The 20,023-nt window shown below is 42.0% G+C and overlaps 1 protein-coding gene across 3 annotated transcripts in view; it reads left to right on the plus strand.

Annotated features, from left to right (window-relative positions):
• Positions 1-1,355: 1,355 nt before the first annotated feature.
• MME (membrane metalloendopeptidase) overlaps positions 1,356-20,023 on the plus strand; it is a 98,891-nt gene continuing 80,223 nt past the window's right edge. The window contains exons 1-3 of one of the 3 annotated variants that reach the window (XM_079766247.1): positions 1,356-1,570; positions 9,128-9,297; positions 10,038-10,073. In XM_079766247.1, coding sequence (XP_079622373.1) covers positions 9,138-9,297; positions 10,038-10,073 — 196 coding nt within the window. In that variant the 5' untranslated portion in view covers positions 1,356-1,570; positions 9,128-9,137. Of the gene's footprint in view, positions 1,571-4,354; positions 4,586-4,821; positions 4,845-9,127; positions 9,298-10,037; positions 10,074-20,023 lie in introns of those variants that run through there. The other 2 variants (XM_079766248.1, XM_079766249.1) reach the window with 2 other exon arrangements.

The following is a 20,023-nucleotide window of genomic DNA, read 5'->3' on the forward strand; positions in this document are numbered from 1 at the left end:
TATATAGGATAGGAAAGGAGCAAAAGGGAGGCCAGCCATTATAAACACGGCCATTTGGTAAGCTTCACAAGGAAGCTGCAATTTCACACTCCCTATTGAACCACCAGCCCATTCCCCACAGATCACTGGGAGGAGGAATCCAACACAAGGGAGATCGATGTATGCACGGTAAAGTGGGGATGACATAGGGAAGATGCCTGTCAGTCAAACCAGTTATGTTCTCTACCTGGCCCATCATCCTTGCTCTGAACAGAGATCATTGGCCAGATGGGCAGGGCTAATGCAAGCCCATTAAACTTTGGTAATACATAATCTCGTAGACATGATAGAGCAGTGGCTCTCAACCTTTCTAATGCCGCGACCTTTTAATACAGTTCCTTCATGTTGTGGTGACCCCCCAACCATAAAATTATTCTCGTTGCTACTTCATAACTGTAATTTTGCTACTGTTATGAATCGTAATGTAAATATCTGTCTTTTCTGATGGTCTTAGGCGACCCTGTTAGCAGTTCTCAACCACTGCTGTAGAGCGTAAGACCATCGGGAAACACAGATATTTACATTACAATTCGTTAACTTTAGCAAAATTACAGTTATGAAGTAGCAATGAAAATAATTTTATGGTTGGGGATCACCACAACATGAGGAACTGTATTAAAGGGTCGTGGCATTAGAAAGGTTGAGAACCACTGGGATAGAGGGATATGAAACCTTAGAAACTCAGGGGTGTAATTCCACAGAAATAAAGTGTTCTACATCTCATCCTCCTGTGCAAATCTCAGAAAATTCCTTTTCTCAGGTTATCGCAAGAAACCCACTCCCACCAGCAACTGTTGGGATGAGGAGCACTCCCCACCAATAACAACCTGACCATGGGGAGTCCATCTCAGTACACAGATTCCTTCTCAGGGTCAAAGAAATTTTTCTTCTTTGGGGTCCACAGAACTCATAACTGAATAATCTAAGAAGTTTTAATTAACAAATCTTTAATTTAAAAAATTAAATTAATTCTCTCTGTTTTCAACTTTCAGCTTAGAGGTGCTATAAACAAATTAAACCATCTTACTTTCTACTGTTACTAAGGTATTCCTGAACCGCAAGTGTGGGAAACTGTCTATTGTCTTCACTAGCAGAGAGGTGTGGACAAGGATCCCGAAATGCTGGTGACCCTTGAGCTCTGGCAAAGGTCAGAGCTATGCACCCACTGTTTAGTCGAGACAATGGTAGCTGAAGCAACTTCCCCACCAACAGTCATGTAAATCCTTACTGATAAGATAGTCTGCCTGTTACTGAAAATTGCCTGCCTAAGGGCTATAGGTGTATCCCAAATTGAATAAAAGGGTGGTGAGGCCAGAAGGCGGAGTCCTTCTTCTTGAGCTGGGCTCCCACCTGGTCCCCCTAATATTTCCAAATTATTTCTTGTCTCATCTCTTTCATTTGCATGCGGTCCCTCTTTCAGAGCCTGAACCCTGAACCACGCGGGACGGGGGTCATTCACATCTGGCACCTCAACGGACCTCTGGAGGAGAAGACTTCACCTAGAGCGAAAAAACGAAGTTTCACCGGCAAGGTGGGGAAAAAGATTTCACCGGATAGGTGGGGACACCGTATAGGGTATATTAGTACCTTCCAAAGAAACTTTTCTTGTTTTAAATTTTGGTGCAAATTAGAAGACAGAAACTAGCTTAAAAAGTTTAAATTAAAATGTTAAGACCAGGCATATGAGTTTATGGAATTTCCTGTTCATACAAATATTTAGGGATTATTCCCAAGGATTTCCCTCCCCACCAACATATGTTATTATGTTAATTAGAAGAAATGTGTGCACAAAACTCCTTATGAAGGAACTGAGGACTACATACATGGGGGAATAAAAAGAAAGAAAAAGAGACTTTTGTAAGTCATTATAATTCTTTGTCGATTATGTAAGGTTGAAATAACATTTTGGTAATTTAGCTGAAGGGTAATAAAAATTAAGCACTGGAGTGTTAGAAGTTAGTAGCTTTTTCACAAAATGTATTTTAGTAAATCACCTTTCTATGCTTCAAACATTCTGTAAAATGAGGATAACATTTGAGTCAAAACGAACTGGGTTCACATTCCAGTTGAGACACTTCCCAGTGGTTTTAACTTAGCCAAGCTCCTTATTATCATTTGTGGGGTAATTACACCCATATTTTAGGATTACTGTGAGGATTAAGTAGTGTCTGCAAAACACACCAATAAAGAGTAAAACATAGAGAGTACCTTTGAAATCTATACATTAGATTTCTCTATATTAATCTAATTTCACGATTGTTATGACTTCTTTTAATGCCTCTCTATTTACTATATTCCCTTTATTGTATCATTAGTAAGCATGACTTTTTTTTTCTTACTTTTCAGCTTTCTCTACCATGAAAAGAGTGTAAAAGTTATCAGTGCAAAGGGTCTCCAAGCATTGAGTCATTTTGATGTTAAAAAGAGATGTTGCCACGTTTAGAAAAACCCACCTATATATCAGTATGAATTTCCCCAGGGATGTGTGTGTGTGTGTGTGTGTGTGTGTGTGTGTGTGTGTGTGTCTGTCTACGTGTTGGCTGAGGTGAGAACAGCACCAGGGGTTAAACTGGTGGAGTCAGACCAGACCTTGGTTCAACAACCTTGGTACTTGAGTTCTGACTAGGAAAGAATTCAGAGCCAAGACTCAAGCTATAAGAGAAAGCTTTTTTGAAGAAAGTCACAGAGGTAGAAGTGAGTGGTAGAAGAAATGGTCTCAAGAAACATGTTACAGAGGCAAAAGAAGGGCCCTCGAGCTTCGGAGAGCCAAGGGTAAGAGTAACTCACCTAGGGGGGAGTGGAGAGAGAGGGAGAGCACTCAGTTCCTGGTCCTCTGTCCTTAGGATTTTTAAGGGTGGGGGTTTTAGGGGAGGTCCCAGGTGAGAATCTCATATTCACCAGCTTCCCCCAGGTGTGCCCTTTTAGGGTTGTGGTCTCCACGGATTGCTTGGCACCAGGGCAGGGGGTCATTCATTAGTCAATGCAGCTGGTTCTGAGGTCAGCTTGTCTGGTTCTGCTGCTTTTCTGGACCTGAAACACCACTGAGACCTAGATGGATTTGATGCAGGTCAGAACCTTACTGTCCTGGGGCTTAATGCGTAAGGGCTGCTCTCCGGCCCCCTTGTTCACTTTCCCTCTCAGTCCTTGTTCCCAGGGGTCCTTGTTGCCTCAGTTTTGCTGTTTGGTATGCATCTGGCTTTCTGTCCTGGTTATGTTCTCTACCTGGCCCATGGTCCTTGCTCCGCTCATGTCTGTCTGACTGCCTACCACAGACGTGTTTGCAATGATATGTGATTCAAAGGAGGAAAAGGATCAATGTTAAAGCTACTTACATACTTGACATTGAATAATTGAACTAAAAAGAAGAGAAGCAATAAATAAATAAATAAATAAATAAATAAATAGATAGATAAGTAAATAAAGGGAGGACCAGGTCTTCTGAGCTCCTTGACAGAGCTGCCAAAGGCAGCTTTTATATAGGAAAGGCCTTTGTGCCCCTTAGAGAAGGAACCACAGGTCTTAAATGGTGTGCTGTTTGGCTGCATTAAAATGACAAGGGCCCAGCCCTCGCAGCTTTGGCTCAGTGGAGATGTGTCTTTCTCGTTCTCTCCTCCTTCCTTCCACTCTCCACTCGCTCTAAAAATCAATGGCAAGATATCCTCAGGTGAGGGTTAACACAAACAAAAACTGACCAGGGTCCAGACACCTTACAGCTAATTTTAGCAGTTCGAGCAGACACACTTTAGCTCATTTTTCTCTGACTCTCTCACTCTCCATCCCCAAGCCCTCAGGTACACTCGTTACTAGATTCCCTAGAGTCAGGAGGTGGGAGTGGTGAATTTCAGTAGGAAATGTAGCTCTTGACATCATATTGATCTGCCCAAGGAAAAGAAAGGGAAGAAAAAAAGAAGACCGGAAAAGCAAAGCGGGGGGTTTTGGGGGGAGGGGAGGAGGAGGAGGAAGAAGAGAAGGAAAGGGGAAAGTGGGGCAAAGAAAATAAGAACACGAAGGAAGGAGGGAGAGAGAATAAAGGAAAATGAGGAAGCAAGTAAACTTGGATGAAGGGAGGAGAATGAGCAAGAAAGAGCAAAACAAGAATGTGAGAAAAAGAGAGAAGATCCTTTAGGGAAAGCGACAGACCCTTCATCAGCACTTAACAGAATATCAGAGGCAATGTATTGTTTTCTTGATTGCCCCAAGCTAAGCAATTCCAAGAATGTTTGACAAAGCTCTTTTGGGAAGGGTGAGGTGGGGCACCGGCCGGGGGTGGGGCGCGCGCGTACACACACACACACACACACACACACACACACACACACACACACGGCCTCCACGCATGATGTGACAGAATTGGGGAGACCTAGCGGAAACCTTCAGGTCACCCAGGGAACTGCTCCTCTCGCTGGTCCTGCAGCGGCGAGGCAGGGAGGGGGGGTGAGAGCCCCGAGACGCGCGGGGCGCGGAGATGAGCAAGTGGCGAAGCTTGACCCAGCGCAGGCGGGAGCAGCCGCCCAACTCCCAGCGCGGGATCTGCTGAGAGGCCACGGTGAGTCTCTCCGGGTGCGGGTCCGAGGGATGCGCGGGGACCCCGTCGCCCCGGGCCCGGGCCGAGGCGGGCCCGTAAGCTCCCCGGAGTCCGGCCTCGGCTCGGCGCCGCCGCCCGCCGCCCGCCGCCCCGCGCCGCTAGTGGCGCGCCCGGGTGGACGCGCGGACTGACCGGCGCTCGGCAGGGCTCCCGGCCCCCGCGCGCTCATTGGTCGGGATGTGTCTGCTCCGCAGCCTCCAACTTCTCCCGAATCCCACGGGTGAGTCCCGGGAGGGCGAGCCGGCACCTGGGAGAAGGGTCCGAAGGGCGCGAGAGCCCGGGGTGGTGGGAGCCGGGGGACGGGCGCGGGGAGGGCTGAGCCGGCCGCGGGGAGCCGCTGCCCTCGAGGCGCGCGGAGCAGGGTCCGCGGCTCGAGTCCAGCGCGATCCCAGCGCCCCGGACCCCGCGGCGGTGGACGAGGGAGGCGTGCCCGGGAAGGAGCCGCACTGGGACCTGAGGAGGGAGGGAGAGGGGCCGAGAGGTGACCTGGAGGAGGGCTCTGAAGTGCAGTTAGGTCGACTCTTGAGGATCATCTCAGAGATGCCTGCAGCCGCTGCCAGGGGGAGTTAGGAGCGGATACCGAGATTTGGGGGCTGGGAATTTGCCATTCCGCTGTGCACAGATTTCTTTTTTTTTTTTTTTTTTAAAGCAAGGTTTGTTTTCATTTTGATTTCTGTCGGCTCTCCTCCTCATTTGCAACTCACTTTTCTATTTTTACTTTTCCTGACCTGAAGAGCTTTTCATTTTCTCACCTCTTCACCTTGCTTTAGAATCATAGTTTCGTATTATGTAATTTATGCGATGAGGGTACTTAATCGCACTAGGGTTAGTTGGCCGGGGTGGGGGTGGGGTGGGGGTGGGGGGGGGCAGTTCTTTTGTAAATGAAAGTTTCCTTACTCAACCCTTCGCAGTCTATTTGTATTACTTGAAAATAAGGGTGATTGCAATCGAACATTCCTCTTTAGCCACTTGGTCTATTCCTTCCCACATCTGATGCAAATGGTAATTGCGTTAAACTGAAAAGTAGTACCGGGCCTACAGTGTCAGTATTTGGGAACTCCTCCACCCGCAAGTCAGCTATGAGGGCCTGTACCTTCTTCACTCTGTTGCATTATTGCTGGGTCCCAGCCCGGACCGTGTCTTGGGCTCCACGCAGTGACTTTCGTGGTTCGGCTATGGGAGTAATGTGGTTGGGACTTTATATCCAGAACTCCATATTCTGGGGCCGGGCGAACACCTACAAATGACTGTCCCAGGAAAACAAAGCGATGATTTCTGTTGAGTACCTGCCTCCTTGGCTTCTGAAGCTACCATCTAAATCTGGAACCTGTTTCTCCGGCTTCCTGTGCCTCAGTTTCCATAATACAAACTGTAATTGCAGAGTGTACCCTCAGGCCCTTGCTGAAATGTAAATGTTGTAATGTGTTGTGAAGATGAAAATTGCTTAGGTTTATAGACTTCCTCCTAACAAACCAAGTATGCGCTAAGTTCTTGGATTTGATTATGTGATAAAGCGGTGTGTATTCTCCACTGGTATAAGCATTGCTGCTTTATATGGCTTTGAAATTCAGCTTCTACTTAAGCAAAATAATCATTTATTCTTTGGGTGATGTTGTCAAGCTGGTTTACAGGGTTCTTTAGGGTTAGATTTCTTAAATTATCTAGTCTCTCCTTCCTGTTTCAACTTTCTAACATCTCCAGTTAAGGTGGAAATATGTTTTGGCATATTTTGCTTTATTTTGGGGCTACAAGTATCAACTTTATTCTTTTGTGTAATTGCTCTCCTTTCCAAACTCTCTCCAATGATGTTGAGTGTGGTTGAGTTGGATACTGGGAGTTGATATCTTTCATCCTGAGGTTCAAGATTCTGACCCCTATTACCTTAAAAGAAGATAGGACTCCACCAGAACTATCTGGAAATGAATGTGAAAGTTAATTAGGAGGTTAAATTAGCATCACTTCTGCTTTTGCTCAGTGATGGTAAAAAAGTGATACTGAGGAACAAAAACTGAAATTTGCAGAGGGCTTACAAGAAGATGGAGAGTTTGCAGGTGGCACAAAGCTGATATTCTTTTGACATAGACCAAAGGACTAACCTTCTTTGGTCACTGCCCGCTACAACAACTTCTGCCGCCTTAGGAGCAGAACCATTAAGATCCCCGGAGTTTCCCTGCAGAAGCCTGGTGGTGCTCAAGAGCACCTTTAACTTAACCCCGTGGCTGCCCTGGTTCTTGGCTCTGAGTTTTACTGGAGAAACTGACGGTTGTTTCAAAGAAAGAACTGAAGACAGAAGTGCGTCTGTGACACCAGGACTATGTTTCTTTAGATTATCTCCTGAAGTATTAGAGCAGGGGGAGAAATACTCAAGAAAGGGAAATATTTGTGCAAAGTGATTAATATTCAGATGCTCTCTAGGTCAGTATCCACTCCTTTTGGGAGAACTGGCAAAATTATGTGTTTATTGTTTATCTCTGTGTATGGTGTCCAAGTGTTAAATGTGTTCCCATATTCCCTCCTACCGCCCCCCCCCCAACACCCCGCCCCCTATTAAAACTATGAGGACTACGATCAATGCAATTCCATATCATAACCCCAGGGGCTGTGTGAGACTAAGCCAGCATGAGTTGCATAACCATTAAGGAAGACATTTTAACATTCAGGTACATTACATTCCACTTTTATTGAGCAGACATGGTTTTCATGGTCTAATAAAATATTTTTATTTGAAAGTCTGTCCTTGGTTATAGCCTCATGTAAGCATGCTTAAGACTTTGTATTCAGAACTTTAAAGTCCAGTTGTGGTTCACTTATTAATAATTCACCAGAGAGATTAAATTTCTAGTAATTTGCTGGATCTCCCAGGCCACGCTTCAAATGTAGACTCTGTTTCTACTTTATCCTGTGCCTCAATTTTCACAAAACACACCCTCGGGGAACTGTGTGTGTTTAACAGAGATCTTTAACTATAACAGCAATTCTGAGCAGTGGCTTCATCTAGGAACTAAATTATATGCTTAATTTGTATCAGGCTATAAAAAGCTAATCTGTTAGTTTGCAGTCCTCTTTTCTACAGCCCTGCAGTTGGTAGATGGCCCATAGACAATCAATTGGCTTCTAAAAGAACCATAATGGCATTTGATTTTTAGGCTTATATTTCTTAAACCGCCCCCCTCCCCACAAGCTTATGCAGTATGATTCAATGTAGCTTTTATTGTAAAATGATAAAATATTATGTCAAACAGTGACCAAATGTGTGTGTGTTTTTTAATAAAGAACGTTTACTAGTTATGTAGCCTTAGGCTAATTACCCGATCATTCTGTGCCTCAGTTTCTTAAGGTATAGGATTAGAATATTAATATCTACCTTACAAAGATGAAGTGAATTAGTACATGTAAAGCATGAAGAACTGTGACTGACACATGGAAAGTTCTCAATAAATGTCAGCTATTAATAGTAGAAATATTAACTTAAATGCAAGTTAAATAAACATCTTAACCATTGTTACCTGACATACAAGGTAGACTTTTTTAAATCATATTTTTGTTCTTTATTATTTTTTAAATAAATTTTTATTGATTTCAGAGAGGAAGGGAGAGGGAGAGATAGAAACATCAATGATGAGAGAGAATCATTGATCGGCTGCCTCCTATACGCCCTCTACTGGGGGTCAAGCCTGCAACCCGGCTATGTGCCCCTGACTGGAATCGAACCTGGGACCCTTCAGTCCGCAGGCCGACGCTCTATCCACTGAGCCAAACCTGCCAGGGCCCTATTTTTGTTATTCAGCTGCACAAAGAGATTATGATTAATATCTTTCATTCGTGGAGGTAAACCACTGACTTTTGGTCCAATGAGTGACCATTTCAGAATGCTGTCTAACCAGTTAATAAATACCCATATCAGCAATACTCATAATTTTCAACTGTAAAGTCAAACATTGTTTTTAAGACTAAAAGTATAAACTATCGCAGGTGTTTATTTCTTTTTGTTTTTTATCTGTACTCCTATTTCTAATTACTGCTTAGTCAAAACCTCAGAATGTTAGTCATTGATTTCCAAGCATACAAAGAAAGCCACTGGAACAAGATATAAAATTCACCTTTGACGTTGTCCAAAGTTCAGAAGGGTGGTTTAAAACTCTCCTTAATGACGGCACAGTAATTATTTGCTTATGAACTGCTGAAGGAATCCGATGTGTAAGTATTTAACTGAGTCTCTTGTCTATTTTTGCTTGGATCTTCTGTGACTATTTCTATTAAAAAAAAGAACCAAACGGTGGTGACAGGGACCTATCCAATTCCTCTGCCTCGTTATTCTTCACTGTCAGAATCAAAATTTTGACTTTGAACCTAAAAGTTGTATTTCTTATTTAAAATAAATTAACCTTTACTTTTATTCAGCCACATTTAGCATTTGGAATATTGTACATATAGTTCCTCTTCTTTTTATCTTTGCATCAATTGGTTCTTGGTATTTAAAGATTATTTTTCAACTTTTTGCAGATTTTAGGTGATGGGCAGATCAGAAAGTCAGATGGATATAACTGATATCAACACCCCGAAGCCAAAGAAGAAACAGCGATGGACCTCCTTGGAGATCAATCTCTCCGTCCTCGTCCTGCTCCTCACCATCATCGCTGTGACCATGATAGCCCTCTATGCAACCTATGACGGTGAGCTGCTCCCACACCTGTTCACACATATGCAGAGGAGAGTCAACTTTTCATCTCACACTTTTCCCGTCTCCCTGGGTGTTAAGGAGAAAGACTATTAAGTGAAAGATAATGCTATAAAGATTCCGTTACAAAATGCAATATCAGTATGTCAAAACAATTAACTGACTAAAGTACAGTGTCTTTTATGTTTGAGTTAAATTATTAATTGCCGAGTATATTTAATGCACTCATACTTACTTTATGAGGGTTCTAATGTATAATTTTATTTGATTAAAGTATACACAATTTTGTGGTCAGCTTCAATTAGTCAGTATTGTTGTGTCATTGAAATTCTAAAGGGCTTCACAGGAATTTAAGAGGTCTCATTTGAGTCTTAGAAGTGTTTTTACAATAAGGATTAGAAACGATTGGTTTTTTAATGGCAAAACAAAACAAAAAGCCTACCATGATTACCGGACTAAAACAACTGATTATTTCAATTTAAAACACCTAGAGCTTAGTGGGTAGAGATGATGTAATAAATACATTTTTATTCATAATGAAAATTTCAAATTTAGGATTTTCCCACTTTATTCCTCTATGTCTTTCTAACTACTAACAATGACATGTAATACTCAGGTTTAGTTCTTGCTTTACAGAATTGACCATTTAATTGGTAGTATTTAGAAGAACAAAAGATAGGGAGGAATTAGAAAATGTAATTACAAATATTTATGTATATACCCTCCTTTTTCTAGATGGTATTTGCAAGACATCAGACTGCATAAAATCAGGTAAGAAGATGGTTTTAAATTTAATAGCTTTATAATTAATGTATAACATTTAAAAATCAAATGCTAATAGATATATCTCTACATTTGCTTTATGATTTTATTCATTTACTTATAGATCAATTATTTATATTAAAAATGTATTTAAATCGTAGATTAATTAACTTGTTTATTCTAAAAAGACCTCCGTCTTTCAGCTCTGGAGTGTATGGTAGAGCGGTAGAAAACTAACTATAGTGCTAGCTTTATGGAACTTGCCATGTAGTTGCAGAAAGAAAATCAGCATGTATAAAATGGTGAGCATGCAAGTCATGTGAGGGGCAAGAACGAAGAAGCGGGTGACATGTCATTTAAGCTAATGGAGAAGTTGACATTTGGGAGGGGCCTTGACGCAGGGTCAGGATTTGGAAGTGGAGATACAGAAGAGGGAGTTCCCAATAAGGAGAAAAAACAGCAGGAGTCAATCATATTGTTGAGAAGCAGTGACAATGTAGACATGAGAGATAAGGGCACAGTGCTGAGAGCTTGGAAAATCTATGTTTAGCCTTGATGTTGTGATAACAGAGAAATGGATATTTTCCTGAACAGGTCACTCGGTGAGGCAAATGTTGAAAGGTGATTCTGGGAATGCTGGGCTGGGTGGATTAAGTGAGAAGTAAGAATCCAGGAAGGGTGGGCAGTAGGGGCTGCTGCTGTAATTCAGGTGTGATAAGGAGGTCGGCCTGTGGTGGATGAGACAGCTATGGGACAGCGTGGAGAGAGAATTGGCTGGCTTGATAGAACTGACTTGCTAAATGAAGGATATGAATAATTTGGAAATGATGCCAAGTTTTAAAACCTAAGGGACTCAGGAAAATGGTGTCAGTTCACACAGAAGTAGAGAAGTTAGGAGGTAAGTTTGTTCTAGGGAGAGATGTGATAAATAGGGATTTGCACAAGTTGAGTCTAAGGTGGGGTAACATCCAAGTAGGAGAGACAGCAGGAAGGTAGAGATGGAGGGTTAGAGAGTCTTTCATGGGATGGATTAGGATGTGTCACCCCAGGGGCAATAACCGAGCCTTAGGAGTATTTGAGTTCCCAAAAGGAGAAGAGAAGATGTATAACGGCTGAACTTAAGAGGACATTGGACATCAAATTAGAGTAGATGGCCCTGGATGGCATGGCTCAGTGGTTAGAGTGTCAGCCTAGGCACCAGCGGGTCTTGAGTTTGATTTCCTGTCAAGGGCATGTACCTGGGTTGCAGGTTCGATCCCCTCCCCAGTTGGGATGCATGTGGGAGGCAACCAACCCTAAATATCAGTGGAAATAAGGCCCGACTAGTGTGGCTCAGTGGTTGAGCATCGATCCATGAACCAAGAGGTCAATTCTCGGTCAGGACACATGCCCTGGTTGTGGGCTCAGCCCCCCACCATGCAGGAGGCAGCTGATCGATGTTTCTCTCTCATCGATGTGTCTATCTATCCCTCTCCCTTCCTCTCTAAAAAATCAATAATGACATCTTTTTAAAAAAAAAAAATCAATAGAAAAAATATCCTCTCTCCTCTGGTGAGGATTAAAGAAAAACTAGAGTAGAAGGGAAAGAGAAGTCAGAGAAGTTTGAGGAGCTGCAGAAGCCACATGCATTACAGTGTGGTGACAAAAAGAAGAGCATGTTGACAAGGAGAAGACAGGGGTGGCTGGACATAGCACCCTGGATATAAATAAAATATCATTGTCCTTTGACAAGAGATTCTAAACTTCTTTCCAAGAAATAATGTGTTCCAAAGGATTTTTAACCATTTGTTGATGGATATTCTTATCTGGGTTTCTGTTATTCACTGACCTTTGCAAAATAATAATGGAAAAATATCTTGGGATTAAAGGTGATAGTCTAATATCCCGAATATGTGCTCCTTTGCATTTCTGTATTGCTCTTTGATTATTTATTTATTTGTTTGTTTATTTATTTATTTAGCTCTGGATCTTAGTGCGCTAGCTGTACATACACCTGAGACATGATGTGGGCAGCTTGAGAGAGACCTGACTGGGGTAACAGTCATTTGCTGCCCATGGGCTTTCCTAGAAACAAAACAAGTTCCTTTTTCCCCAGGGAAATGGTTGTACAGGTGCTTTGGCTGGGAGATATCCAGGGTCCCTGTGCCAGAGTTGATATATGCCCAAGTTGTCAAAGTTACCATTTGTTCTCTCCCCAAATCCTCCCCCTCCTTTCCCTCTACCAGCTGCCCTGTTCTGTGCTCACACCATCCGGTTTTGAGCAACTTCCACTTAGGCATTGACCTCTAATTAGCTCCAAGTTTCTCAGTCTTTAATACACCTGACATGTCTCTTAAGTCTCTGTCACACGTTCTCTTCTCCCTCACACTCTTCTCTCTCTCTCTCTCTCTCTCTCTCTCTCTCTCTCTCTCTCTCTCTCTCTTCTTTTTTCTTGCATTTGGTTTTTGAAGAAACTGCATCCTTTGACTAGTAGGTAGACAGAGATCTCTGCAATTTCCTCAAGTGGTACCTACCCCAATGAGCAATGTGATATTTGAAATCTGGAATCTTAGGTGTGACTTAATGTTTAGGGGTATGTATGGCTTTGGCTTGTTAAATACTGTTTGGCAAGTTTCAACTCATTAAAATGTGTTTAACCTGTATCATTACGTTGTAGCTTAGAAATCATACCAAATGTAAAACGCTTTGTAGAACTGTATCTTGGCAGAGAAATGTACACAATAGAAATAGCTTCAGTGGTAAACAAGGTTGCTCTGTGTGTTTTTTCATTCTGCTCTCTTGGTTCACAATCTGTTAGAATACTTTCATATTCATAGTTATTATTCTTCCTGGCTGAAAAAAAAATGAAGTTCAAATTCATCCTGATGGGTAACATTTTCACACCCATGCACACACACACAGTCCTTTGCTGGTTAAGAAGTCTTTTCTGCCATTGATTATACAACTATTGCATTTTGAAGTTGCTGCAAATTAAGAACAGTTGGGGAACTCTTGAACCGAAAGAAAGTAACCCAAGAAAGGGAGAGAATGAGAAGAGTGGAGAAGGATGGAAAAGAAAAGAAAGATGGGAAAAATTTAGAAAAACATATAAAGTCCTCTACTAGCAATTCTATAAATTATTTTGAAGGGCAGGGAAAATTCAAACCAAAGCACAGAAATTCTTGAGAATTGAAAAATTAAGCATTGAAAACGTAAGCCAAGGTGCCTACATTTAAGTGAATGTTGATTCTAAGTTAAATCTTCCTCCCAGTGGAAGGGATACCATCTAAGTATCCTTCTCTCTTTGATCCTGTGAAGTCGAGGGGCCATACTAAGGCAAAAATAAAATATTGCAGAAGGCTGTGGGTCACCTTGAAATCTGTTTGGTGTGAGGTACTTAAATCTGAGCATCTGCGAGTTTAAATATTCATAATATCCATAAAAATGATGTTTATAAAATACACTTGAAATGAACTTGTCTACATATGAAATGCAGCAGTGTGAAAGATTACACCAGACCTAAAATAAAACAAACTACTCAACAAATAACAAGTTAGGGCAGTGCTTAAAACCCTACTATTAAAGTATGAGTCATGTTATTCATCTCTTATTTACCATATAAGATTGTCAAAAACATGGAGTTATAGAGCTTGTATGTGATTTCTCAAACATCTCTGTATAAATCTAAGTCCTGCAATGCTCCCATTGTGTGGCAACCTTACTGACGCAGAAGATTTCAAGGAATCACGTGCTTTCAATCACGGGTTCTCAGCTTCATCACTGTTGACATTTTAGGCTGGATAAGTCTTTGTTGGGAGGAGGCTGCTGTCCTGTACATTGTATAATGTTCAGCAGTTTCCCTGGATCCTACCCACTAGATGCCCCGTAACAACCCCCCTACCCCAGTTATGACTACCAGAAATGTCTCCAGACACTGCCAAATACTGGTGTCTCCTGAGCAGCATAATCACCTCGGGTTGGACACCGCTGGCTTAAGTGATCTCAAGAGTTCAGCCAGTGCTTTTCTCTTGGTGGTAAGCAGAAAATGCCTCCAAAGGTGTCCACTTCCTGTCCCTGGATCCTGAGAACATGTTACCTCATATGGCAAAGGGCACTTTGCAGATGCGTCTGAGTTAAAGGCCTTGGAATTGGGAGGTTATCCAGAATTATCTGGATGGAGTCATGTAGTAACAGGGTTCCTATAAGGGATAAGGGAGCAGGAGAGTCAGAATCAGAGAAAGAGATGTGATAATAGAAGTAGAGGCTTCAGTGACATGGCCACAAGCCAAGGAATATATATGTAGCCTCTAGAAGCTAAAAAGGAAAGGAATGGTTCTCCCTAGAGCATCCAGAAAGAATGTAGCCCTGCTGACCCTTTTTAGACTTCTGATCTTCAGAACTATAAGATAATAATACACTTGTGCTGTTTTAAGCCACTGATTTTATGGTAATTTGTTATAGCGGTCATAGAGAACTAACAATACTCCTTCCATAGTTCCTTGATTTTAAGACTATCTTGTCCAGCATGTGTTGCCCAGTGGTTGAGCGTCGACCCAGGAACCAGAAGGTCTTGATTTGATTCCTGGTCAGGGCACATGCCTGGGTTGTGGCTCGATCCCCAGTAGGGTGCGTGCAGGAGGTGGCTGATCAATTATTCTCTCCCACCATTGATGTTTCTATGTCTGCTTTTCCCTGCCTCTGTGAAATCAATTTGTATATGTAAAGACTATCTTTGAAGAATTAAAACACAGACCCACACACACAGTGTTTTGTTTGTTTGTTTGTTTTTACCAAACTGCTGTTCTATTACTAAAATGAGTTATATAATAAACAGATATAGGGAAGAAATGTTAAATAGATCCATAGAGGACTATAATAATAGAATGCAGGACAATAATCACAGAATAATAGAGCATAAAAAAATAAAAAAAGGTAATGAAATAAAAGAATCATAGCTAACACTTACTGCTTGTTTATGTGTCTGCTCTATTGTAGGCAGTTAACATGTATTAACACATTTGATCCTCATAATGACCCTGTGAGGCAGATGAGAAAACTTGGGTTAGGATTCCAGCCCAGGAGGCAGCCTGGCTCTAGAGCCTGTATTCATGACCCCTTCTCCATGATGCCTCAAAGGAGACTAGAATCTGCCAAACCTTGAATACCTTATGCCTGTGCATACAGTAGATGAGAGCAGATTGCTTCCGCTCCTGCTAAGAGATGTAAGATGACTCTCAGAGAGTGGAAATACTTAAATCCAGTCCGAGAAGGAGAATATCTCTTAGACCCTTCAACTACTTTACTGAAAACAATGGGCAGCTTCATTGGTGATTTTTGTACACGTCAGATAGAACAAGGAATTGAGGGGTCTAAAGAAGCAGATATTAACAGGTCCTAGAATCTCCAGGAAGGAGAAGCCAAGATTCCTGAGTAATACAGTTCGAAAGAGAGAACCAGGCCACCTGTAGAGTTGTGCAGGTTGTACGCCGAGAGATAGGCTCATGGAGCATCAGTACTGGAAAACTCTCAGAACTATTCTTTTCCTTTAGTCCTCTACTAACCAAGCAAACTTTTGATGAGTACTTTAATTATTATTATTTTTTAAAATATATTTTTATTGATTTCAGAGAGGAAGGGAGAGAGAGAGAAAAAAAAAAAAAAAACGATGAGAGGGAATTATTAAGCTGCCTCCTGCATGCCTCCTACTGGGGATCAAGCCCACAACCCGGGCATGTGCCCTGACTGGGAATTGAACTGTGGCCTCCTGATTCATAGGTTGATGCTCAACCACTGAGCCACACTGTCTGTGCAGTACTTAATTATTAATACAAGGAAAGGAAGCATTATGTTCACCTGAAAGACGCATGTAGCATGATGAATATATTCATATCTGACTTATTATCACTTTTGTGTGGCTTGAGCTATGATCTTTAAAAGTAAAGAAACTTCCAAATAGCTGGTCGTTTCTGTGAGGGCCAGATCCTGGTCATCCCCTAGGCGGAGTCTCTTGACACCAACTGGCCTTTTCTCGACAGCAACAGGGAATCTCTGCCTTTCTGTGGGCCATGGGGTCCCCTTGCTTGCCTATTAACACCACAAAAACCTCAGTAAAGAAAACTGGCACAACTAGGTAAGTATTGCAGGGGGACTCCTGAGGGTTGCCAGAGGAGTTACAGCCTTTCACAGTAGGAGATGGGGTTACTTTATTACACAATTAAGTTTGAAAAAAACCCTCCAGGCAACAAGAAGGCAGCAGGTATCTTAGTGGAAAGGCTGCTGAAGCGCGCGCACCTTTGTTAATTTATATGTGGAATGTGCTTTGGGCGGCTTCCCTGACACCATCTTCTGACAGTTATGTAGCAATATTTACTTCAAAAATTCTCCAGTTGAAATTAGCATCTGTCAATCAAGTTCTTTCCAAGAAAGAGACCCAATTATATGATAAATACACACACGTATGACATATTTTTCTTACCTTCTGGGTACTTTTTAAGCAGTAGTATACCGTCATTTTTTAAATTCATGGTCAAGGAATGGAAAAGAGATAAGTCGAATTAAGTGGTTAAAGGGAAAGAAAATTAGCAATGCCTTGTAAGCGCATTTGGAATTCAAAGGTTTGTTTTACAGCTGCAAGAATTACCTGTATTTCGAGGGGAGTGGATACAAACTGGAGTTTACTGGCAGGACCCCAGCTTTATTCAACATTTTAGAGGGAGAGATATGGGAAGGTCCCCTTGTAGTTTTGAAGGGCCTTGTTTTGCCCTGCTTACCACCAAATCCAAGGTGCTTTTCAGTAAGCCCTTAATATAATATGGAGCTCAAGTTGACAGCATGTTTTAGATTTTTTAAGAGAAATTGAAAAACAGGGAATTAAAAAGATCAAAAGGGGAAGAAAGTTACACAGTCTTAAAGTTCTAAAAAAATTATTTCTGAGACTATTCAGAAAAGGAGATACAGGGAGCAGGGGCGAGGTAGGGAGAGGGGTAAATTTTGATCCTATTTCTGACTGACTGAAAACTGAATAGGTTATTTCTGTTCAAAACCCTCTAACCTCGTAACCATTGGAAGGACCATCACAAAGAAGATAGAGAATACCAAGTGTCAGTGAGGATGTGGGGAAAATGGAATCATCATATATACTAGAAGCCCGGCGCATGAAAATTCATGCACTGGAAGGGGGTCCCTCAGCCCAGCCTGCCCCCTCTCACATTCTGGGAGCCCTCGGGGGTGGGAGGTGACCCAGCGATCAGGAGAAGGCGACACCCCCAACACACCTCTGCTGCTGCCAGTGCCAGCAGCCACAAGCCTTGGCCGGCCCTGGTTACCTGAGCCTCGGGCGGCCCTGGGTGGCTGGGCAGCCACCATCCGAGGCTTGTCAGCCCCTTGGGCGTTGGCTGGGCAACTGCCATCTGAGGCTTGCCTGCGCCTCGGGACGGCCCTGGATGGCTGGGGGGCTAGGGCGGGTTCGGCTGCACCGTGTGCCTGCCACCTCTCCCCCACCGCCCCGCGCCCCCGTGAGGCTGAAAGGACTGGGTCACTCTGGCGGGGCTGAGGGGACTGGGTGCTGCCATATTGTGGCTATGGGCGCTGCCATCTGTGTGATGGCATGACAGTCAATTTGCATATTCCCTCTTTATTAGATAGGATTGTTGGTGGAATGTAAAATATTTTACTGCCTCCCAGCTCAAAATGTAAAAACCATTTTGGAAAAGGGTTTGACAATTTTTTTTAATGAAAATTAAACATGCTTTTCATACAACCCAGCAATTCCACTTCTAAGTATTTACCTAGAAAAAAATGAAAACACATGTCCTTACAAGGATGTTATGTCATTGTCCATTACAGTATTATTTAAAATACTTAAAACATGGAAAAACTCTGATGTCTGCAACAGGTGGGTACCAAAATGTGGTACAACTATAAAGAGGAATACTATACAACAATCAAAGGGAATAAACTATGGCACATGCAACAATGTGGATGAACCTCAAAAACATGTTCCGTGAAATAAGCCACACACAGAAGAATGCATATTATGTAATTCTATTTATGTGAAAATTTCCAGAAAAGGCAAAGTTGTAGAGGCTGAAAGCAAAATAGCTGTTGTTTAGGGCTGGGGGTAGAGCATTTATCACTGCAAATGGACACCAGGAAACTTTTTGGGGTGATGGAAGTATCCTAAAATTGGATTATAGTGGTGGTTACACAACTGTATGGTTATATTAAAAATAATTGGGTTAATTTATGGTATGCAAATTATAACTCAATAAGATGGTTAAAAATAGCTTTCATCCCTTTTTCCATCTCTGATGGCCATTTATAAGTAATCATCTTACTTTCATCTTATGCTTGCTGTTAAATGTTGTCCATTGATTCCCATTTTTTAATTCAAAACGAGTATATGTATTTTTCAATGTCTGCCAAATCTTTGCTAAGTAACCTAAGCTTCTCAAATTGAGTGAGTATATTAGTGTTCTATTGGTGAAAAATCTACGGAAAGTAGTAAATCAGCTAGCAAGTTAAAATTATTTCAGAATTAGCGATTGGAAGCATTGTTGGCCTGCTTTCAGAAGTCGGAGTTGTATGTGGGATAGTGGGACCCGGTGGGCCATCCATCTCTGAGTCAAAGTCAGACTACGGGGTCTGCCGGAGAACAGCCACCAGGGATAATCCTGCTTCTGGAAAAATTTCTGGTTTTTCATATGGGTTCTGTGAAATGTTTCCCTTTTCACCTTGACTGCTGGTAAGTCAAGAGTCAAATTTGTTTTTAACCCGTAATTATAGGACCTCTTTGTATATGTTTGATTCACTGGCATCACTCCTGTCCTTTTTCTTTCTCGTCTAATGTATGTTAGTTACTTGATGTATTCCTGTAATGCCACTTTGAATGCTTTTAAGAGCAACGTTAAGTTAATAATTAGATGAATAGAATATAGATAAATTCCAGCAATAGATATGTGCAGGAGAAAGGCTGTTACATAGTAAACTTTATTTCAAAGAGATGCAAATGTTATGAATAATTAAGGCACAATCTTTTGAAAGATTACTGCTTCTTTTTCCACTAAGCCAACTTAGCATGGGAGAGCTAAGATGTCAGTTTTGGCCACATCCTGTGTTTATTTGTAGGTGATCTTAATTAAGTCGGTTTAGCTTTCTGCATTTCATTTCCCTTATCTACAAAATGGGAATTAAAAGCGTCTCATTTTACAGAGAAACAACAAAGACTAATGACAGCCCCACTGAATGTTACGCACCCTTCAGGGACCTGCACCATAGATATAATGCACAGGTATATCCCATTTAAAGTGTTCTTCCATGAACATTACAAATGCACTATTTAAAACTATTTAGTGAGAATAAAAAAAAGTCAGTATATTTTTAAAGAGAAAGGTGGCCAAAAAGAGGGAGAGAAGAGAAGAGAAGAGAGAGTGGTAAAACTATCATCTCTTATTAACATTTTCCTTGACCTTTGTGCTCGATCTTAGCCCAGGGGCTAACAGGGTAGCCAGTGAATCAGTTAAAATGAGCACAAGGAGAAATGGGCACTTGGATCCATGTTTCCTATCAAGCAAGACCTGTCAAAAGGCACACCTGGATTTGGAACACATGGCTACTCTGTGCATCCTGGAAGACCCTCACTGTTAGCCCTTTCCTGGCCATAGATTAGCCCTTAAAAATAAGGAAGCCAGAGGCCTGCAGCAAGAGATAAATAACTAGTTCTTTGCTATTCAAAGTGTCGTCCCTGGACCAGCAGCATCAGTATCAGCAAATACAAATTCTCAGGCCTCACGTAAGCTATACTTAGTCTGCGGCTGCAATTTCAGTAAAGCCCCCAGGAGGGTAGTGTGCACAATAAAGTTCGAGAAGTGCTGAAGAGCAGTGATTCTCAATGATGGCTGCTTGTTAGGATAATTTGGGAAGCTTTTCAAATATACCCATGCCAGACCTTCTCTCCTTTCTGACATACAACGTTCCTATCA

This window comes from Cnephaeus nilssonii, assembly GCF_951640355.1.
Source record: "Cnephaeus nilssonii genome assembly, chromosome: 3".
NCBI lineage: Eukaryota > Metazoa > Chordata > Mammalia > Chiroptera > Vespertilionidae > Cnephaeus > Cnephaeus nilssonii.